Source organism: Pelodiscus sinensis, chromosome 21 (genome assembly GCF_049634645.1).
Source record: "Pelodiscus sinensis isolate JC-2024 chromosome 21, ASM4963464v1, whole genome shotgun sequence".
In the NCBI taxonomy this organism is placed as follows: domain Eukaryota; kingdom Metazoa; phylum Chordata; order Testudines; family Trionychidae; genus Pelodiscus; species Pelodiscus sinensis.
Genome location: NC_134731.1, coordinates 7,686,151 through 7,710,003, shown reverse-complemented (window position 1 = coordinate 7,710,003; position 23,853 = coordinate 7,686,151). Strand labels below are relative to the sequence as shown.

At 40.3% G+C, this 23,853-nt stretch overlaps 1 protein-coding gene across 7 annotated transcripts in view; it reads right to left on the bottom strand.

The window, feature by feature from the left end:
- Positions 1–23,853, bottom strand: part of GGNBP2 (gametogenetin binding protein 2) — a 33,151-nt gene that overhangs the window by 3,719 nt on the left and 5,579 nt on the right. For 4 of the 7 annotated variants that reach the window (XM_075904750.1, XM_075904752.1, XM_075904749.1 and 1 more), the window contains exons 3-10: positions 16,659–16,739; positions 14,226–14,479; positions 12,248–12,346; positions 6,811–6,936; positions 6,572–6,685; positions 3,493–3,702; positions 2,199–2,373; positions 435–629 (exon numbers count right to left, since the gene is read on the bottom strand). In XM_075904750.1, the coding sequence (XP_075760865.1) occupies positions 435–629; positions 2,199–2,373; positions 3,493–3,702; positions 6,572–6,685; positions 6,811–6,936; positions 12,248–12,346; positions 14,226–14,479; positions 16,659–16,739 (1,254 nt within the window). The remainder of the gene's footprint in view (positions 1–434; positions 630–2,198; positions 2,374–3,492; positions 3,703–6,571; positions 6,686–6,810; positions 6,937–12,247; positions 12,347–14,225; positions 14,480–16,658; positions 16,740–23,853) is intronic. The other 3 variants (XM_075904754.1, XM_075904755.1, XM_075904756.1) reach the window with 3 other exon arrangements.

Genomic DNA, 23,853 nt, shown 5'->3' with positions numbered 1-23,853 from the left:
AGCTCAAGTCAGCTGACATGAGTCAGCTTAGAGAGTTTATTGAAGTGCAGACATACTCTTAGTCTTCTTACAAAAGGCCATCACTGGTGGTAACTATCTTTGAGTAGCATGCCAATCTGATGTTCTCTTTAGGTAAGTGATAGCCTAATATTTTTTTTAAACGATCTATTAACCTAACTCCAGATGGTCAGTTGAAGTAATCTACAAATTGAGTCCTCATTCGCAAACTATTTTTTTTTACAAAAAGGCAAAACTATTATAAAAAGGTATCAAGTTTTGTTAGAGACTCACTTAAACTTGGTTCCCACCAATAAAAATAAAAAATAAAGACCACTGTAGAGTCAAAAATGTGATGAGCAACAGAATGTTATCAATTCAAAGTAGTTGTTCAATAGCAACACAAATCATTAAGCTGATTGATCAGCAATATTTACCTTCTCCTGACTGATTTCTTTCTCTTCTGTTGCCTGTAAGGGAGCAGGAATCTCACACACACACTTGTTTTTCCGCCTATTCTTCCGTTTTTGGCGCTTTTTCTCTTGTTTAAGTTCTCTTACTCTTTCCTCTTCTGAAAACTCTTCACAGAGTTGTTCCAATCGACTGATACCCTGCACTTTTTCCACGGCCATCTATTAATAAAATTCAAAACCTTGCTCAAAAGGAGTTAAATCTAAACTCTAGCTTCTCCATTTATAAAACAGAATGGACTATAAAACGGGCACATTGATAAGTAGTTTGTTCAAAGTGACTTCGATGAATTAATCATAGCACTATCACTCTCAAGGCTTAAGAAAACTGTCAATTTAAATGTAGTCCCAAATATAGATTTTTGGGAAGGATGCTCCTGTAAGAATTATGAACAAAACTGCATCAATATAAATTTTATTAAATGATTTAATTCTTTCAAGAAATGGAAATGAAATGACTTAATAAGTTTAGCTTTGCTGCACTGAAAACGTGAAACACAAGTGATTCAGATTCATGAACTTTCCTCATCTAAAAGTGGAAGAGTAAAGCAAACCCCCCCTCCCCCAAAAAAACACCAGGATTTGGAAAATGTTCTGTTTAATAATTAAAGGTACTATTGTAACACACATACAAATGTAGTATTCTCATGGATACAGCTGGCTGGAGCACCAGCAAGATAAATCTAAATCCTTAAACATAAAAATCTTCCACAATGTATTTAGAGTTAAGATATCACAGTAAAGGTTTTGCCTGTGTAGGAAATTAGAAAAGCATAACTCCTTATATCGACACATCTTGGAAGGAGTGGCTTTTCTTGGTTTATATTAAACCACTTCCAAAGCAACATAAGCTATGAGGAGTTATACCCATTGCAGTGTCATGGTTTATCTTCACATCCTACCTTGTATTGGTATAACCTGCCCTTTTAGACAGACCCTTCACAAAAAGCCACAGGAAGATTTCATTTTCAACAATGTATTTTACACATTGGAAAACAGGTAATTTAGACTCACATCTACAACAACAAAAAGTTCTTACAAAATGATTTGTAAGGCTATAAGGTGGGAACAAATTGACCCTTAATTTGATTATAAATTCACTCAAACTGGATTTCATCTTTTTTCCCTCCTTAACTTGTTTAAACGATTTTAAACACACAGAACAGTCATTCTGAAAAGGAACTAGCATTATACACAAGATGGTGAAGACAAAACTATTCCAATTAAAATAATGGAATTTTAACGACAAAGGTACTGAAGGATGCATGAGTTCATGAGCAAGTAAATGTTAAAAGGAGGCTCAGATAAGGTTCTGCCCCAAATTTAGATATTGTAAATCCTGCCCCATCCCTAAGACTTTGAAAGTTTCCAATTAACACAGTTTAGTTTGAATTTAGGCATTTGAATTTGTAATTCAAAGACTTGTCCATCCTTGCAATTCTTCATCATAGTTAAAACGAAAATAAGGTAACCTTATTACACCATAGCTAAAACCTGCAACATAGGGATATGGTAAAATATTGCCTAACATCCAGTAGAGAATCCAGTGTATGGACTGAAATATAAAATAATGTGGTTTATCCTCCCCCATTATCCAAGCTACATTTCATGTCAGAATGAAAACAATTATAATAAATGGGGAATGAGGATTTTTTTAAGTTAATATTTAATGTAAAAACTTTATTTTTACTGCTCAGTCATAAAGCTTTAAAACGTGTCACCCATTTTTACCTCAAAACTCTTGCGTAAAGCATCAACGCCAAGGTAAAAAAGCATCTGCCAGGTTTGCTCTTCAGCCCGTAGCTTCTGCCAGATTCGGTGTAATCTTTCATAAAGATGAATACCCAAGCAGGTCAAAACCTCTTCTTGGGCTATGTCTATTGTTTTAGCATGCCTTTCCCTTCGTCTGCAACAAGATTATACTGAGTTGGTTTCTAATATATGAACAATGTATTGTCGCAGAGATATACACAGTATTAAACTATTCCATTCATTAAGAAAGTCAACAGAAATCTATTTACATGTAAAGCAGTTGAAAATGAGCATTTCTATAGAAGACAGAACAATCTGAAGAGACAGTTGCATCATCACAGTAATGACTGCATCGTGTTCTGTTGTGCTGCATGCAAATGCAAAATAGAAGGGACCGGAACAAAAATCTGAGACTACATCAGTGGCTCGCTCTCATGACAGCATCTTAAGGCTACACTGTATTTTCCATCCTGTGGTATCTGAGGGGAGCTCTCACCAGTACATGATTTCTACTGGGAGGAGATTGCAAGAGGTTTTTTTTTTTTTTTTTTTTTTAATCACTCAGTATCAGCATGGCACAATCAAGCATTTTATTTTCCAGGATTTTATCATCTAGTTTATCTAGTCTACTGTGAATTTTAGTTGCACCTTCAAGAGAAACCATGTAGGAAGCAAAATGTTTATTACATCTTTCAAAAGAGTAACTCTAAGTTTATGAATTACCTACCTTGAAGTTAAGCAACTGTATCCCAATACTAGTTGTTAAACCATTACTCTATTAAGAACAAGTGTTTGTAACATTCTTCTGTTTTTTCCTCCCAAGGCATATAACATTGAAGTCTAAATGATTCAAGTCTAGAACTACATTATCACTGGAAGATTTTTGGACAGTAACTGAAAAGTGTGAAGCAGCTAAATTATTCTTTAAATTATGGACTTGTTATATAAAAACCTCAGTAAACTTTCATTCAGGTTTCCCTTTCTATTTCACATATCTTTAAACACCTCAATGGGAAAGCAAGGCAGCCCTAACAAATGAACAAATTAATTTCAAAGCATTTAACAATTTCACTTGTAGATTTATAGGAAGCAAGAGACAAATGAAATGCTCATTGCTTTGAAACATCATGAAGGAATACATCGCATACAAACAGCTGCACCTAAAATCCATTATGCAGCAGAGGCAGAAAATATTAATCATTCTTGCAACATATGTTCAGAAATAAAATAAAGAAGCAAAGCGCTAGATAGCCCATTCTAGCAAATTACATACTCATACCCTCCTGCGAACTCTGGTTCAGCTCGACCCAATAGGTGCGCAATGAAGTCTGTTTCACAGCATACATGAATATGACGTTCATGTGGACAACTACGCAAACCCTCATAAAGTGCAGCACAATAGCCCTTTTCTTTGCTGCAATCTAGCTCACCAATAAGAATATTGTACGCTCGAAGCACTTTATTTTTGCAATCAGTGCAAAACCTGTATTAAAATTAAAAAAGTAGATGTTAGCATTCTTATTGAAATCGCATAGTTTAATAAATGTAGCATGAAGAATTATCTTAAAACTAGACCACTAAGTTAAGAGGTTTCAAATAAAAGCTAAAAAGACTGATATGGATAATATCAAAGTATACAGTATACCATATAATATAATGAAGTTAATATGAACTTTTGTACTTCAGATCATAAACTATCTGGTAACATTAAGAAGAAACTTTCTCTATGGATAGATTATTTCATATTGTCCATTACTGAGATTCCTGCAAGATACTGGACATAATGAATCACTGGTCCAAGCCAACACAACAATTCCTATACCTTTAATATTCTCTCCCCTCCCCCCCCCAAACTAGGACACATTGTAAGTGACTTTGTAATGGGACTTCACAAGATTTTTTAATAACTACAGTGAATAATTAGGGAGACAGTGAAGAGTACATTCTTATCTGCTGCACAAGATCTGCATTTCCATTATAAAACTACTTTAGTGCCTGAGATTTCTGTACATCTGTGTGCATATTAAACAAATAGTTTAGTTATACCTGCTTGCTAGTGTTTCATGAACTTTCAACCAGCTATGAAGTGCACTATTCAGATTTAGAAAAATTCTAAATCTAAAAAAAATAAAATGCAACCAAGCTTAAGAAAACTATTTTAAAGAGTAATACTTGATAGTCAAAGTGAATTATTCCAATGCCTGACAATTATCTAAAAAGTTTATAATGCAAACTCAAATGTGTTCCTAATTCAGTTTTAAAATTCTAAAACATTGCATGCTAACTTATGTCGACTTTAGGTGGAATGGGGGCTCTATTTTCTCCTACCCCACAAGAAAGTTTTAGTTATAGAAAACGACAATATTTTATAAATCAACTATATTTCAGTTGCTAAGCAGTTGCTCATTTATATTCTATTTTTATGTGGTCAAGTGACAGAAAATAAAAATATTAATCTAGCTTCCAGTAACATATTAGACATTCTGCTAACTGAAGACTTTCAATGTTATAAGAATTAATTAGCTGATGATAGACAAGTGGTTGAATAGGTGTATTGAACATCATGTTCCTATGATTTTGAAGGTTTCCTTTTCTCATACTACAGGCAGTCCCTGGGTTACGTATAAGATAGGGACTATAGGTTTGTTCTTAAGTTGAATTTGTATGTAAGTCGGAACTGGCTCCAGATTCAGCTGCTGCTGCTGAAACTGACCAGGGGCTGACTACAGGAAGCTGGAGGCAGAATTGCTCTGCCCCCAGCTTCCTGGAATCAGCCACTGATCAGTTTCAACAGCGGCTGAATCTCGAGCCTGGGACAGAACAGCTGGGCTACCAGGTAGGTCCCTGCAGGACCAACCCAGCAGCACCCCAGCTGCTTTACCCCAGGGTCCACAACAAAAGCCTGGTCTGCTGGGGGGGGGGGGGGGGGGGGGACACTCGGGGACTGCCTGTATAGATCAGTGCTTTTGGATTTAAAGTGAAGAATTTCATCGGTAAGATAGTTGCCGTACATGTGCAGTTGTGATTAATGCACATACACCAATTGCTACGCTGACCAGAATATTAAAAGACTTTTCTGTATTTTCCTATGAACTAGAAATAATGATACCAAAGGATCATTAAATTATTTTTAAAATTCTTAGAGTTTATTAATTTAGCAAACTTAACTGAATTCCCCTTGCTTCCACTGGCATTGTTCTCATTATTATTTCAGAAGTATAAGCATAAAAGTAATTCCAAATTAAGAACATTAGTTCTAAAATGGAAAGGAATTCTTAAGTTTGCTTAGCAGCTCCCATAAATATTATAACAAAACAATGCATTATTGAACATATTTTTAGAAATATACTGCTATAAATAATCAGGTCAACTGGATTCTAAAAAAGGTGAAGTATTTGCACATTTAGGTAATAATTCCTTTATGTAATTTCTAATGCAAGGTGTAAACTAAATACTTTTTACCAAGTTTATTATGGTGTCAAGGAGCTAAAATGTATATATAGGAAATACTGTTTTTAGTAACTTTACACACAAAACAAGCATATTTTGATTTTTACCTGTTCTATTAAGAACGACAGGAAAAACTACATTGTTTTGTTTGAAATGCACTCAATCTAAAAAGTTAAAATAATTGGTCTGAAGTTCTATCGAGGGATTGCCTTATTATTACATATCAATTAAACTGAGACACTAAGTTACCAGAGCTAGTTATAAAGGTCAATTATAGCACAATAAATGTAGCCACTGTAAGCCATTTAAGAATCTCTCAGATCAGGAAATAGTTTTAGAAGTACTATTCATACTCTTCAATCAAACTCATTTCAAAGGCATACAGGGTGTGTACACATGGAGTTTGATTCTTAAATTCTCATCTAAGAATAGTTTGCATCAAATCAAATGCAGACACCTCAGATAAGTCAATGGCCTCTGATATTTTTCTAATAGCGGCCATATGATAGTATAATAGTTGCAAATAAAACTTGCACTTTATTAAATGAGAAATAAAATGGCATTTTTATACACTTCTTATCTCAAGTGACTATGCAGCTAGAATTAACATACAAGTCACAATGTAGTACTACATGCAAATCATAAATAAAAGAAGGCTAAAGCCTAATCTTATGGGTCCACAGTTCTTCTGCTATGACTGATATTACTATCAAGTAACCAAAGAGAAAGGAATCCATCTTATTTTCGGTATCTCAACAAATATTGCAGAACTCTGCCAAATTCTCACAGCTTAACATTTTGAATTTACCTTTAATTTCAAAAACTGTATATTTTATTTCGTAAGAGAGTCCCTACTATGTAGGATATGAAGGATAAAGAATGTTTTAATTCCCTTAACTTACCTGTGTTTTCGCAGATATGTTTCTAATGTTTCTAAAAGACAACTAGAATCAATTAAAACTACTTCATCCCTGCATTCTTGAGACATGAGTTCCCACACATCCATCCAACATCCCCTGCAGAAACAAACATAAAAAATACCAATAAAACAAAAACAAGAACTGTACATTAAGTTTATTTCAAGAAAGGTTAAAAAAAGCCACACAAAGCAGTAGTGTTATTTTTTTTAAATCAATTTTACCTGGCAACTCCCTGGAAAGGTCCATAGTGGAAAGTGATCCTACATTTGCTCTCCTTCCTGTTGTCTTCACTATTTTTCTTATCTGCACCTAATTTCTCTGTACTGAGTGTGCTATTGCTCCCTTCACTGTAGCATAGTATTAAAAAAAAATTACAGCTATATAATATCTAGAGTAAACTAAAATGTTTTCCTGAAACATGCTATCAAAAGGCTACAGTTAAAACACATACTATTCAAACTAAATTAGCTAAGATGCAGGAAAGCATTGCATGTCCCACAAAAGTTATTATTCTTCCATAAAATTAGCGACAAGCGCTATCAAATGGAATTTATTGTCTGCAAGACTCAATCGCAATGATAAGTTAGAGGTAGCATTCTCCCCCCCCAAATCAAATATACTTTTGATGGAAAGTATCTACAAAATCTTTATTTCTCTCAAACTAGTATTTAGTGTGCAATTTGCAATTAATGCTTCAACACCCTCAACTATTTAAAGTTAAAAGCTAAAACAACATATTTCAGTTACCTTAAATGTTGTACATTTTCTGAAATAGTCAGCAGCTGTATGGCAGAGAAGAAACTTTTAAAAAGCAATTCACTTTTACTCAAGGGCTTGCTGACTCTTGAAAGTTTTTCAAACCAACTGTTCCTAAATAAAGTTATTTCTAGATAAATTCCAGTATTTACACTGTTATGGACAAAAAGGATTAAATCAGAAAAGGACAAGTGTATTCCAGAATAAGGATATGTCCACACTACACTACCAATACAACAGCACAGCAACAGAGCTGACACTCAGGGCAGTGACAGGAATTTTCTGTCACTGTTGTAAATCCACCCTTTTGAGAGGCAGCAATTAGGTCAACAGAAAAATTCTTCCAACAAAGTTGGACAACCCAACTATGCTTAACAGGAAGTGTAATTCTTCATAGACCTAAGAGATGCAGATATGCCGACATACGTTTTAGATGCAGACCAGGTTTACAAGTGTCCCTCCTGAAGCAGGTGTCAAAAATAACTATTTTAGAACAGTTATTTTGATAATCTTTAATACTGAAACAGGAGCCTAACTTATCTTCTGAGCCCAAAAGGGAACACAGTAATGACATATCACTTGAACTGTATAAAAGGTACTACTACTATAGGCTCGTAACTACTTGTTAGCCAATAGACACCACAGTTACAAATTTTATTATTGAAAACTATTTAACACTCCAAGTTATATTTATCAACATGCATCATGCAACGTTGTGATTTTATTTAAAACCCAAAGCTTCTTGCAAAGGGGGAAAAAAAAGTCAGCTGATCATTCACAACTATTTGTTCTGGGAGAGAAAAATTATTTCCCATCTCCTCAGTTAAGCAATTAATACATTTACCTTGATTCAAAACTGCAGCTTTAGCAGGGTTGATCACAATATTGCTAGTATCTTAATTATATAGCAGTATATGCAGTACTATACTGATCAGTATATTTTAAATGAAGTGTAGGCCATGCAATTTAAACAGCCTGCATCGCTGCTTTTGAAAATTCATTTCACAGAAACCAGAGTGCAAAAGACTGAAGTTGTTTTCATATTCCCTTGGATTTGCAACAAAACACTGAGTACTATCAATTATATATAATCCTTATTGAAATATTTAATCTGGTCAGAAATGGAACTAATGACTAGCTACTAGGGATATCAACAAGTAGTCAACTACACAATTAACTGATAAGCCTAGGTTTATAGATTAATCTTGTTGACTACTCGCATCCCCCCCCCCCCCCCCCGCTGCCTCTCTATCACAAGCAAGGGAGGGGGAGAAAGCAGGAGCCGCTGCTGCATGCCCCCTGCTATTCAAGGCAGCAGCAATGGGGAGTGAGAGGGGAAGGGAGAAGACAGGAAGCTGTCTGCCGGGGGTTGGAGATCCCCGCAGACAGTGGCTGCTCTGCATCTCCTGCAGCAGCCTCTGTCTGCAGTGAGCCTGAGCCAGCCGCAGGTAAAGGCTACTTTGCAGTAACAGCCCCAGTCTGCGGGAGAGAGAGGGTCTGAGCTCCTGGAAGAGAAGCCACTGCTTGTGGGGAGCTTAGACCTCCCGAGGATAGGGGCTGCCGCCACACCATGCTGATGCTTCTGCATCAGAAGCAGCAGTGCAGGGCAGCAGGCATCTAGTCTGCAAGGGGAGGTGGTTTTGTACTAGCTCCTCCTGTGGACTGGCTCCCCTCCCTCACAGGCAGCAGTGTAGGCTGGCAGGGGGCTCCCCAGGAGTGGAGCCAGGAGTGCACTGGCTGCTGGCCCTGCCCAGGGGACTAAAGAATAGTTGTGTAACCGGTAGGATTTTATACAGTTACATGACTATTAAAATACGCGATATCTAACATACCTACTAGCTAGTAGCTACTATTATCTCAAGTTCATACTGAGAAAAGAATACAGTAAACTTCCGATAATACGGCACCTTTAGGACCCAGCAGGGGGTACCGGATTATCAGATATGCCAGAGTACCGGAAGGGGGGTTATGAGGGGTTGGGGGAGGGGGAAAGAGGGGGAGTCAGCGGGGAACTGCACAGCCTGGGAGAGGGCAGCGCTGCGGGACCAACCCAGCAACACCCCAGCTGCTCTGCCCCCGGCTTTCCTAAGTTAGCCGCTGCTGAAACTGGTCAGCGGCTGACTTGGGGAAGCCGGGGGCAGAGCAGCTCCATTTGTCCAGCTGGCTGGAGCACTTCCGGGTTCCAGTTGGTGCTGGACTATCAGGAGTGCCGGACCACTGGATGCTGGACAGTTGGGAGTTTTACTGTACATCTATTAGGGATGCTAAAACGTGTTTAATCAAGTAAATGTGTAACAGGCAAAAGTTTCAATGGTTACATGAAGGTAGGCAGATGGCTCTCCAGGAGTCGATGTGAACTGGGAGCCAGTTTTTTCACATCCCTAGCATATATATTTCAATTTTATTTCCATCCTCCCACCCAGCCTCTCAGAGAATGAACATAAAAAAAAAAAAAAGATAAATTTGTATAAACAAAAGTTTGCCCTATACTCTGAAACTTCATGATCAAGCGGACATGCTGCTTATGCTGCTAAAAACACAGAATACAACTGATACTTGCAAGGTTCCAATACATTTCAAAGAAGATTATGTCTTCAGTCTAAGGCCAGAAGGGACTACAATGATCAGATAATCTGACCTCCTGCATATTAGGAATTTTTAATACTTCAAGTTCTACACAGTTCAAACGAGTCAAAATTATGCTAGCACATTTTGAATACATTATGTGGTTAACTTTATTTGAGCTTATTTATACTGCTATACTACGTACACAATTCTATATATCTTTATTCATAAAATGGTGCATATCTGCATTCAATTAATTTTGCACTTTCACACAGATGTATGAAGAAACTTGAAGAAAGGTTCTACCACACATGAAAACTAATCTAATTTATATTTATATATGTTATCTTTTGTAGTACCAGCAAGTAGCTAGGGGCCAAACAAGACCGAGGCCCTGCAGGACTAGGTGCCGTACAAAAAACATGCAACAATCATTATGCTGAAGATATAGCTAAACAGACAAAGGATACGAGAAAGGGACACAACATACAAGCAAGGCTGACAGAATGGTGGTTTGCAACTGTAATATTAGTATCATGTTTTTTCCTCCAAAGAACTGGGGGTTTGGGGTTTTTTGGTCCCTCCAAATTCTTTCCATGGGGTCAAAAAATTCAATCTCGTAAAGATGCATTATCTAGCAAACAGCCATGATAAAAAAGGTTAGCATTTCAGTAGAATGAAAAGACTCAGAGCTACTAATCTGCATAAACACATCTGAGTGCTGTCCAGAGGCTTGGGGTCAAATTAGGGCTAGCTGTTTATTAAGAAGATTCAGATTAGAGAGAAAAAATATTTCAAGTCAAAGTGAGAACAGCTACCTGGGCAAAGGGGCTGTAACAACAGAATGAGTCACTCCGAAAAGTTAGTCTTCCTTCATTTGATACGAATATCATATATGCTAATTATTGAGGCAGTAGAAAACTGCAGTAACTTCACATCCCAACTGTACCTGTAAGATCTGACATGGGAAATGGCATATGATGGGCTACTCCCAGATTTTGAACTTTGATATTTTGTGGCAAGTAGTCTTGCCCCAAAATACTGAGCTCACTGAACTAAACTATTGATTTAAACAAATATTATAGTACATAAAAATACCAGGAGTCTAACACGCTGCCCGTTATTATGTAAGCAAATTTTTAGCTCACATTTGCAGTACAGTGGAAAACAATTATCAAAATATTTTGTAAAATGGGTTTTTTTTTTTTTTGCATATTTAAAGATCTAAATTACAGATTCCTATAAGAATTCTGGGACCACACTATGTAAACTCTTCACAACAACAAGGTAAGCTTACAGTGCTATTCCAAAGAAAGACCTGGCAAGAAGATCAGATCTTCATCAACATCTTCATAATAATATTTTTCCTCCCTCCAAAGTAACAAAAAAAGCCCTATTCCCTCCATTCCATCAGATGGTCAAAACTAGCAAAACAAATTGTCAAAATAAAAAAGCTCAACTACACCCATTATGAAATAGCTTAATGTAATTTGAAACCCAGATATTGTTCAATTTCTAGGCTTCTAAACCACTTCTGCAAAATCCAACCAATGCATCTGTCTGTGTCTTAAACTCAAAGATATTTTTATACTGTTAGCTTGAAAAGCTAACAATTCAAGTTAACAATATACAAATATTGCTATGTTTAAGACATACATGGATTGGCTGGATTTTGAAGAAGTGGTTCAGAGGCTTGGAAAGTGAACATATCTGGGTTTCAAATTAACATTTGCTAACATAATGAGCTCTGCACCGCTGTACAACTGTTTCAGTTTGACAGCTAACTAGGCACAAAATCTAGTAAACTGTCTGGCAAAGATAACAGTAATAGTGAGAGCTCTAGAAGTTTTATTATTTAAAAGACAGACTTTGCTCTAGTCTCTGCAAGCGCTCATCTGGGCTGGCTTTCTAACCATGTTTAAGAACAGTAGCATTGTGGATGACTTTTAAAAATATTGTTATAAAGCCAATATAGATGGGGCCAAACTTTATCAGAAAACAAGTCTTCAGATTTTTCTGGTGAAAATTTCTACTCTCAAAGTCAGTCATGACGTTTCAGCTATAGAATATGACCTTGAAAACAGTTTTATAACTATAACATTTTGTTTATGCCAGGCTGCTAAAAGGGTTTTAACCTATGCATGCAGTTCCACATTATTTATTGCTGGTCCCCCACTTCTCTGCCTATAAAATTTAGATATATCTATAGAATGTTCAATATCTCTTCATAACAAAAAAGAAAGTGAAAAAAATACTCATATGTAGTTCTATTCTTTGGACATTTTCAGATTTTTAACGTACACAACACTTTAATGACTTCAAGGTCACTTAACTTACCCCAAAGGCTTTGGCTTGTGAGTGTCTAGGGAGTGCAACTGGCATCTCTTGTTCTTCTTACTTTTTGGAATTGCATCTATCATATCATTTAATTTGGACCTATGTAAATACATTTTAGTCATTACTTTTAAAATTAGTTACAATTTTATCCAGGAAAAAATAAATGAAAACAGATACTATCAGTGAAACAAAACTGTGCTGCTCCTTTATTAACTTTAAGCTTTTCTTCCTGCTTTCATTATTATCTTTGCCTATATAATGTTACCTCTCTTACACTAAAGCAAGAGTGGGGAACCTCAGGCCTGGAGGCTGGATGCAGCCCCAGGCTTGCCTAGATCCTGCTCCCAAGGCTTACTGCTCCCTCCTGCCACAGCACTCGGGAGCCCGCGCCTACTGTGGGACTGGACCACCCGAAGCTACTTATCTGGGCCCCATGAGGCAGTGGTGTACAAGGGGCATGTGAGGAGTGTCTTTCTCCTCAGTCAGGGGCCACATCAGAGTGTGTCCTTTTTCTTTTTGGGCTTCTCACTTGTGTGCGGCCCCTGACTGACTTTTCTGTGGGTCAGTGGCCCTAGACCCAAAAAAGTTTCTTCACCCCTGCACAAAAGGATTCTTTCCTCTCACCCACCCCAAACGTGGAAAGAGCAATAAATTCAACTTAACCATGGGCGGTTGGCCAAGTTACGGCTGGAGGAGGCAAGCCCCCAGCCCTACCCTCCTGCTGAGGCCCTGCCTCTTCTCTGATCCCATGGGGAGGGCAGGGCAGTGCGCCATGCACATGCATCTCCTCCCAACCACGGAGAGAGAAGAGGAGCAGGCGGACACTCACCCCAGCCCCAGGAAGAAGGCAAGTGACATGGCCCCAGCCTCTCTCAGCCCAGAAGAGGGCGCGCTGCGCAACCCAGCCCAGCTTCTCCTTCTCCAGAGCACCAGGGGGAAGGAAAGAGGGCACTCCACATGGTCTCTCCAGCCCCAGGGAGGAAGGAGAGCAGAGGGTGTGTAGTATAGCCCCAGCTTCCTCAGCCTAGAAGTCGGGCAGAGGGCATGCACCATGGCCCCAGCCTCCCAACCCCCAGGAGGTGGAGAGAAGGCACATGGCATGGCACCAACCTCCCCAACCCCAGAGAAGGGCGTGCCGCATGGCCTAGCCTCGCCCTGCCTCTCCAGCCCTGGAGCACGGGAGCTGGAAGCAGCAACACTCTGCCCCAGAATACCTACTGCAGGCGTTTGGGGGGAGGAGTGTGGGCGAGGCTATGCCAGGTGGTTTGGGAAGGCAAAGCCTTTTCCGGACTTACATACCAGACGCCTATGAACTAGTCATCTGAGATACTAGCTAGTTTCAACTTTTATAGCTTAACAGATCACACAATTTCCTGTTCAGCTTTGCTTTAGAGCAGGGCTACTCAACACGTGGCCCACATGCGGCCCGCAGCCCGTTTGTTTGCGGCCTGCAGTGCAGTTTGGGTTTACATGGGACTCAGCACATGGCCTGTGGGTAGGATCCTTTGAACATGGCCTCCACTGGAAACGGACTTCATGATGGCAAGGCATGTCCCAGGTGGGGTGAGTATTGAAAGACACAAGCGGATGGGCTGGATGGAACAGACGGGTACAGGGTGTCGGTGTGTCTAGCCCCCCAGGGAGGAGGTGCCAGGAGCGCTGGGGCATTGTGGGAAGTGCTTTGTATTCATGCCTGTCAATTTACATATATATTTGCACGTATATCCAACCACGCTTAAGTTGCGGCCCTTGGCATATGCTTGAGTATCATTGTGGCCCCTGGGGCTTCCAAAGTTGAGTAGCCCGGCTTTAGAGTTAATTGACATCTGATCACAGTGCCAACACCACATTAGTAATTGCATCAAGAAAGTTAGGCAAACCATTTATATAGAAGTTAACTTATTTTTTCCATGCCTTTTTCTGAAAAAAATAACCTGACTGACTGTATTTTGACTTGCCACTAAGAAGTTTAACTTACCCATGCACATAAAATAGAGTATAAAGCTTCTTTGCATCAGTCATACAGCTTCGAGTTACAGAAAGGACTCCCTTTGGCCCTACTGTAAGGGGCTCAAGGGCTGGATTTCCAGACTCAACAAGCTGGGAAAACAAACGTTCCACACTACGACGACAGCCAACACATGGGACAAGCTGAGAAAGTGCACTCAAGACTTCACGCGATGTCACCATCATGGCAATATTTAGATCCTGCTGCTTAAGCATGCTATGTCGCTGAGAGAGAGAGAGAGAGAAGCAATGAATTAAGATTTTTTTAAAACTTGTTTATTACAGGATTCTATACTTCTAGAAAGTTTTCCTTTCAAAACATCTTAGTGAATACAATTTGCAACACCCAAAATTTTAGGCAAAACAGAAGAGAAAACCTGGAGTAACATGGGACTAGAACTGTGTTATTTATTGCCATAGAAGCAACTTCTGTAACCAACAACACTGTTTTAAGTCTTATGCCCCAGCTTTGGAAAAAACATGAGGCAATTCCCCCCCAGATCCCCTCCCCAAATCTTTTTGCCAAGAGATGTTGCTATTGCTAGGGAAAGAGAATGCGCATCTTTAGCTGGACTTTTTTTCCAAAGGGAAAGATCTATTCCATCCCTCCACCCAGTATTTTTTAGAGAGGAAAGAGGAGGAGAAAATCTGGATTGGCTAAAGTTGTGTCCAATTGTGGGCCTTTTGCCTCAGCCTGAGGCCTTCAAAACTACTTTAAACCAACAAGTTATAATTTATTACTTGACCTCCCAATATTTCCACTGAAAAAGAGTACATATTAGTTTTGAATCAACCAGAGAATACCTGTGATCTCGTGCTACCTGTTTTCTCTTATGGCGAAAGAGTTAAGATTTGAAGTCCTCCTATTCAGAATACAGGACACAACTAAGAACACTTTTTCTTGAAAGCTATATGCAAGTTCGTATTATAAAGCTAATAACTAAAATGAAGTGTCTACAATTTCTCGGAAACAATCTTTTTGTTTAATACGTCTCAGAGGGGTAGCCTTATTAGTTTCAGGAGCTGGAGCACCTGCATAAGATAAATGTGGTTCTTTTTCTTCTCACGCTGTATGGAAGACCCACACATCCAAGGAAAGGGAGATGACTATGTAGGGGAGACAGTGAAACTGACCATACAAAATCTGATATCGAAGCACAAGTTAGAGGGGGAGGGGGAGGCGGGAGAAAAGAGGGACGAATGAAGAGAAACACTTAAAAAATGGTACTAATCCTACATTGTTATTTGAACCAAAAGTGTCTCTTTGCTAAACGTATGTTTTAAACAGCGTGGTACTTCATCTTTGAAAAGAACAAAGTATAAATAAAGCAGCAATAATTGCATAACGTATCCAGTATCTTGATACTAGGGATGTGAAATACAATGTAATTAACTGGTTAAACATTAAATTTGACCAATTAACTGAGTAAATGGGGGTGGGTGGGCTGGAGCAGCCCCCATGCCACAGACAGCAACTGCTCCAGTCCAGCTGCTTCCAACCCCGTGTTGGGCTGCTGGCTCCAGAAGTGGCAGCGGCAAAATGGGGAGTAGGGATGTTAACAACTAGTCAACTAGTCGCTTCCCCACTGCTTGCTGCCTCTATCAGAAAGAGGCATCAAGAGGGGCGGGGGGAGAGGAGAGAAGGGTGTGACTTCAAAGCAGCAGTGCCTCATGGAGCCTGGGGCCAGGCCCTGGACTCAACATAGTGCGGCTGCTTTGAAACGCCACATGCAGCCTGTGGCCAACTGCGGACTCCAGCTGACCCTGGGCTCCATGTGGCACTGCCGCTTTGAAACTCCGTGGGGAGCAGCATGGGGCCAGTGGGAGACTGCTTGGGTCCCCTGCTGACCCCGTGCTCCCTGCAGTGCTTTCGCTTTTGAAGTGTAGCAACAGCCCTGGGGCTGTTGCTACACTTCTAGGCGGAGGCACCCTTCCCTTATCAACTAATCAATGCAAATTGCATTGACTATTAAATTTAGATTAATGGGCTACTTGAACATCCTTAATGGGGAGACCTGCTGGCTTATGGGCTGGGAGTCAGTAGCATCGCATGGGACTGGAAGCAGCAGCCCCCCGCCGCTGGTGCTGCCGCTTCTGCATGAGGCTACTGTCTACTTTCTCCCAGACCATGTGGGCTAGACACCCTGCAGAGCTGGAGCAGCCCTTCATGGGCATCAGGTTCTCTCAGGTAACGGTTAAATGTTACCCAGTAAGCATCAGCCTACCAGGCAATTGATTAAACGGTTACTGGTTCACATCCCTATGTTCACCAGTGCCTAAGAGGCATTTTACTATACATCAAGTCAGCAAACCATTTCTTCAAAGGTTTATCAGTCACCATAAGTAGATAAAAAAAACTGGCACATCGATTTTTTAAGCTGGCAAACTTAAGGATTTGACTTACCTGAATGAACTGCTTTAACTGTGCACCATTATTCTGATATCCATCGAGGTTTAGCACATTATCGGGAAATTCCATCACCATCTAAAACAACAAACAACAACAACAAAAGACCTCTCAGAGCGTAGTCCAGATGTCACTTTATTCTACTTCCTTTATTAAAAAAATGCACGTTCAGCTGTCTATTGAATCCTCATTCTTTTCATATTACAACACTGGAAGCTTTAAACATAAGAGTACTCTATACAGTAGTATCAGAATGGTCAACTTTTTCTTGCTGTTCTAGAAGACACTTTGGCTACGTCTAAACTATACTCCTCTGTCGGCAGAGGGATGTAAATTAGACTTATCGAAAGTGCAAATGAAGCCGGGATTTAAATATCCCATGCTTCATTTGCATAATGGCAGCTGCCGCTTTTTCCCCGAAATGGGTTTGGGGGGGGGGGGGGGGGGGGGGAGAGGAGATAAATAAAATGGCAATTTAGACAGGGCATTCCCTCAGGAGTACAGGAACTTTCAAAACAGGGCATTTCTGTAGAAAATGCCCCGTCTAAACTGACTTTTTTTCCCCCCTGAAAAGCCCCTTTTTTGAAAAAAGTGGCAGCTGCCATTATGCAAATGAAACACGGGATATTTAAATCCCAGCTTCATTTGCACTTTCGATACGTCTAATTTACATCCCTCTGCTGACAGTGGGTTGTCGTTTAGACGTAGCCTTTAGAACATGCATTTTTCTAAAACATTTATTTGGAAAGTAGCAACAATCGTTAGACAGCAATGTTTATAGTACTAATATGATCTGCAATACTTGAAGCAAAGCTTCAGTTTAAAAAACACAAACACACACCCAACACATTACTCAAGGAAATAGGATATCCCAAGACCCCATGGTTCAACTACAGAAAAAGAATTATGGAAGCACATGTATGGCAGTTTAATCACATCACGGTCTATTCTCACAAATTATCATTTTTAATTTGACAAGATAATCCAAAGGCACTGTACAGCTCTTTGGGTAACTGTAGTTGCAATTCTCAAGCAGTGCTAAGCAAGATGTGAAACTCAGATGGCTATGTGGTAACTGGAATATTAATCTCATACTATTTCTTGCTTAATTATTTACCATGCAGCATGGAACCCGAAAGATTAAGGTGATGTGGTATTCACTTATGGTGCCATTGCTAACAAAGAACTAAACACCATTTTTAAATAATGAAATGCATTAAGATCTATTTTGCACCCAAAAACTCAGTAAACAGGAAAATATTTTGCTAAGTAAAAGTTCCCTCAATCTAGTTAGTATTTTAAATTTCAGTATATCACATCATGGTTTGGGAGTTTCAATAGGCAATTGTTCTACCATTTTAATAAGGATGCACAAATAGTCTAGAATAAAAAAAAAATCATTTTACCAGTTGCAGAACAAAAGTCTCTTCCATTAGAATTCAAATTGCTATTCCCTACCTTCATTCCAGTCAACAAAACACAGAATAAGACATCTTCATAGGTACAATTAATACCAAGATATTCCACAGTTCCTCCAATATGTACCACAGAAAGCAGAAATGTAGAAAACTAATCTGTTAATCTTTTGCAAGCAGTCCAAGTTAGTGTATTTTTAAATACTATTTACTTAAACATAACATACTACAATTCCGCTCTTACTCTAGTAGCTTACCAAATCACTAAGTTTCTTCCTCTTACTACTTGTGGGCTTTACATTTCATTAAACAACTTTGCAAAGAGAATGAGAATCTCCACACATCAACCCAGCTAACTAACTACTGAAAGGACTGAAGACCTGAAGATGCAACTGGCTTGAGGTGTGTAGAACCTTGAGTCTGCACAGAGCCCCACTAAATTAAGTAAGTATCAGTCTGCACAGATTTCTTTATGGAACCAGGGCCCACATCAGTTCAAATTCAATCCCAAATGCAGATTTGATTTAAAGCAAGGATGTTTACATCCAACCAAAGTAAGGTTTTAAACAAGAAACCTGCTTCAGTGTTTGTATCTGAAACTGCAGCATGGAGAGGCAAAGAAAGACTGACACAGGAAAAAAAAGTGAAGTTTGCTTAACTGATTTTTATTTACCAACATAAAAATGCAGAGAAGTCAAATTTATTCTTAAAATTCAGTTTCAGGAAGCTTTGCAATTGTAACTTTACAAATTGTAATTTAACTGAAATCTGTTGTTACAGTCCCTTTAAATTGAACTATTTGCTGATATAACATGTCAACTCTACAAATGAAGCAATTTGCTTCCATTTTCCTTTTTGCCAATTTTTTCCTCTTCTCTTTAATTGGCTGGAGGTGAGGGGAGCATTCTTAATTTCTCATTCAACTTCTGCTTCCACCACAAACACTAACACCAACTCAAGAGCACTGATGTATCTCCCTTTAGGGTGAGCCTATACTACCCTTTCTGCTGGAAAGTGGTTGCTAAAAGGATAATATCTATTCTCCTTACCTAGAAAGCAAGGCTTAGAAAACACCTTTGTTCCATTCCAATATGTGCCAGCATTAACATGCTAATGGTTTGTTCTATTCTTTGTGCGATCATTTTTCTACTTTGTGCCATTTATGGTTTCTACTCTTTTTGCACCCTCTTGTGAACAGCAGTATGTCCATTTTTGGTGCAGGATTCTGGATTTCCAACATTTACTATGTCCGTACAGTGCCTGGCACAATGGCGGAGGCCTGTATGTGCTACTAGAATATAAAAAATTGTTGCCTTAGATCAGGGCTACTCAACATTGTGGCCTGTGGCACCTTGAGCTGCTTCCCAGGCCGCTGTCTGCCTCATCACTGGGGCTCCAAGTGGCAGCACCGAGCCGCAAGGCTTTGAGCCAGGCTGCGTGAGCAGGAGCTGCCAGCCAGTGGGAAGGTGGAGCAGGAGGCAAAAGGTTGCAGTAGAGCACACCTGCTGCATCTGTCCCAGCAGCAGCGCATCCCCACAAGTGGAGCTGCACAGCGCAGCACTGAGACAGTCCGCATCGGCACATGCATGGGAGCTGCTGGGGGGGTGGGGGGGGCTGCAGCAAAAGGCAGCGGCAGAGCATGCTTGCTGCATCTGCCACAGCGGCAACACCTGACAGCAGCAGCGCCTCCCCGTGAGCAGAGCTGCACAGCGTGGCACTGAGACAGGTTGCATCGGTGAATGCACAGGAGCTGCTGGCCAGCCGGGGGCAGCAAGAGGCAGCAGGGGAACCGGGCAGTGAGAGACATGGCGAGGCGGAAGCAAGGCTGGGGTGAGAAAGGTCTGTGCTAGGCTTGGGTAGGGTTACCATACGTCCGGTTTTTCCTGGACATCGCCTTGTTTTCACATGTTAAATCACCGTCCAGCCAGGTTTTTAGAAGGCAAAAAATGTCTGGGATTTTTTGCCCTCCAAAGGGGGATCAGGGAGGGGGTGGCGGCACATGCTTTCAATGGACCATTCAAGAATGCTCTACACACAGGCCCCAGCACCAAGAGGGAAAAGCGCATGGTTCTGGTGAGACCCAGGACGTTACCCTTCATCCTGCTAGAATTTATGTCCCCGGCTCTGTGAGAGGAAAAGGGCATTTAGTTAGAGCAGGGAGGCTGGGGGTGCTCTGACTCTGGGGGAGGGGGAAGGGCATTGGGTTGGAGCGGGGGTTGGGGAGGTACCTGGCTCTGTGAGGGGCATTGGATTGGAATGGAAGGGCTGGAGGGTGCCCAGTTCTGGGGGAGGGCAGAGGCACTGGGTTAGAGCTGGGAACTGGGCGTTAAAGCTTCTGGCTTCTTTCCTTTCTTGTAGGTGGGTCTGTTGGTTAGATTTGGGGGTCCAGTCTCTGCTCTGTGAGGACTATGGGAGTTGGTGTTTGGTGGGGCAAGCAGGGGAAAGGAAGGGATTCTGGAAAGCAGGATTCCTTTTCTAGTCATGCCACTTCTCCTCTCAGTGCCTTTAACTTCACATTGATTGTACTTATATTTCAGTAAATATTGTATTGGCAGTTTTTGTTTGTTTTGTTAAAATTCTGAAGACAAAACAAAAAAGTAGTCAATATATCAATATAATGGTCTTCTGTTGATGTGTGTTTTAGTAGTTAAATTGCTAACCTTAAATGAGTTAAATTGCTCATTAAAAATGCTGTCATATGGGTGGAAATCGAGTAAATATTGCGTTTTATTAATATCAGCAGAACTGACTTAAATGGGGCCTGCGTGCTGTGTAGTCTTGTCTTAATCTTTGTATTCATGCCAGTCAGTGTAAAAGAAGCTATTTACATATATTACACTTACGTTGCGGCCCTCGGCATGTGCTGTATCGTGGCCCCTGGGGCTTCCAAAGTTGAGTAGCCCTGCCTTAAATCCTATATCCTTTGTACATTAATACCACATATGACATTCTACCTTGATGCACATAGCAATCCACACCAGCAGCCTGAAATTGACAATCTTTGTCTGTGCTAACATCTCACTCCAACTGGAAATATGCTATGTACCAGAGTACCAGCATGATCTGCTGCTATGAGTGAAGAAAGAAATTACTTATTGGCCTGTCTTCATAGACAAAAGCAGCGGCGGCTGACTGATCTCTCAAAGATCAGATCTGTTCAGGAAGCTTATGGATGACATTCTATGGACAGGAGCCACAGCAGTGACAGTCAATTCCTGAGGTAATGAAATAGAAGACCAGGTGCCCCACAATACCAAATCAAATCAACCTTTACCAGAAATCATAGAGTAAGTTATTTTCATAAATTGAAAATGTAAAACATTTTAAACTTTTCAGCAATTTCTACCTGAGAGAACTGGTCACTTAAGTTAGCGCACTAGCTTTTAAAGAGGCAAAATGATACTGCATCTATTAGGAATGTGAAAGGTTAACCGGTAAGCATCATCCTTAATGGGTGATGCTGACTGGTTCTGGTCACCTGGTGGGAGCTGCAGCAGCTACCTGCCCACCGTGGGCAGGGGGAAACTCCAGACCCACAGGGCCAGTCACGAACAGAGGTTGCACTGACGTCCCAAGCAGCCTCTATCCATCATGGGCCCAGGCCCCCCACCTGCAGGGACTGCTCCAGGCCCCCCACCTGCACCCCTTTTAATCAGTTAAATAATATGTTTAACCAGTCAACCAATTCAAGGGGATTTTACATCCCTAGCATCTATGCAGGTTCTATGCCATTTTATCATCATTCCAAAATGATGCAGTAAGTTTCACCACATTTTACTTCAAATATTTTTACTTCAAACATATTTCCCTTCTGTCACTTCACTGCTTTGTTTCTAAATTTCAGGTAGAGTTTAAGCCTGCATAATATCTTAAAAAGATGCAGATATTCTTTATCACCTACATTAAGAAATTTTAGATGGGTTATTTAAAGGCTGTTAATTTGATATAAATGGATTTTTTTCATTAAAACACTACAACTAAGCTTTCCAGACAACTGAGGAACATGCACTCTTTTTATTCCGTATTTGAGAATTAATTATAGATGCCTGAGACCTAAGGGGTGCACCACTGTCTCCCATCCCAGAGATCATCCAACTGCTATTCCCATAACTGTTAAAGAAGAGCTTCCAGAATATGTAGATTTTTTTTTTTGGTAACTCAATAACAGAAAGAGAATTAGACCCACTGTAATCATTTTCATTACAGAGAAACATTACTCTTACACAAATACCTTTCAGCCATAGGGTTCAAAAAATAATTTACTGCTATATAAAAAAAAAAAATCTTTTCAATCAAACACTCTCCTGCTTGGAGCATCTTGGTAGCCTACCTCTTGTTTAAAAGCACAATGACAGTCTGATGGCAATAAACACCACTAACAGAAAGCAAAAAATATTTCAGCCCACTGAAATAAGGGATTTTAGATAAGGACTTCCCTGGGAAGTATGTATCTTGCTCTGGTCATTGTACTTTAAAAAGAGACACACACAAGAAACAGAAGACATCTAAAGTCTTGCCTACACTTTCAAGTTGTCACCAAAAAACCCTTTTTGGCAACCAAACCCGGAGAGCATCCACACTGCAATATGACAAGTGTCATAGCAAATGCCCAGTTTTGGAGATAAAAAACTTTCATTCCGCATAAGACTTTTGTTTCTCCCCATCCCTTTATTGTTGACAATTTTGCAACAAGTACTACAGTAGGCTTTTTGTCAAGTTTATTGACCTCCAACATGTTTAGCCATTCTGGCCAGCGCTTTGAACTCTGCTGCTCTCAGCCAAGTAAACAGGTAAATATATGCAGCCCTTCTACCCGCAAACTAGGGATATTAAATTGCAGTTAATCAACTAATCGAGTAGTTGATGGAATTTCCATTGACTACTTGATTAGTTGATAAGGGAGGGGGTGCTCACGACCCCATTGTGGCTCTGCAGATTAAATGCAGTAGGGGCCAGACGCATGCAACAGCCCAGCTCCTACTATATTTACATTACTCCCTTACATTCCTACTGCAAATCTCAGGAACTTTAAAAATCCATTTCCTTGTGTCTGGCTAATTGTGTAGTGGTCATCGTGGAAACTTCTCAGGGAAATAGGGATGGCTATTGCTCAACACACTTTCCTGCATGGAGCATCTCAAGAGCTTTTGGATCTTATCAATGTGTAGGGTGAAGAATTGGTGCAATCACAGCTGCAAGTGACTTGTAGGAAATGGGACACATACAGTCACATTTCTCAAGTGCGGTGTGAGAAGAGGTATGAGCTAGACACCCTACAAATGAAGAGCCAAGATAAAGGAACTCCGGCAAGCAAGAGAGAAGGAGGTGGTGGCAGACAGACAATCTGATGCTGCACCCACAACAAGACATTTGTATAAAAAACTGGGTGCGTCCACATCCAAGAAGCATTTGGATACTTCCTATAGCACAGATTAAGAAATAGGATTTAACCCTAAAACGGAAGTTACTGATGAAGAGACGGAAGGGGACAAGTAGGTGGGACTCAATCTGGTGACAACCTGTGAGCCGGTCAATGAGGAATTGTTCTCTAGTCCCAATGTTTGAGAGGACCCACCAACTGGACATGGAGCATAAAGCAAGGGAAGAGATGCAGGGTCATTTGCTGAGGGGAGAGAAGCGGTGGGGGCAGTGGCTATGCAGGGCAGTAAGTCACTGTGTATTGCAGCAGGATGGGGGTTGGGTGGGCCAGGCCACAGCTGTCTGGAAGAGCAACTTGTGAAGGAGTGGGGAAGGGTTTGGGGTGCAGGACAAACAGA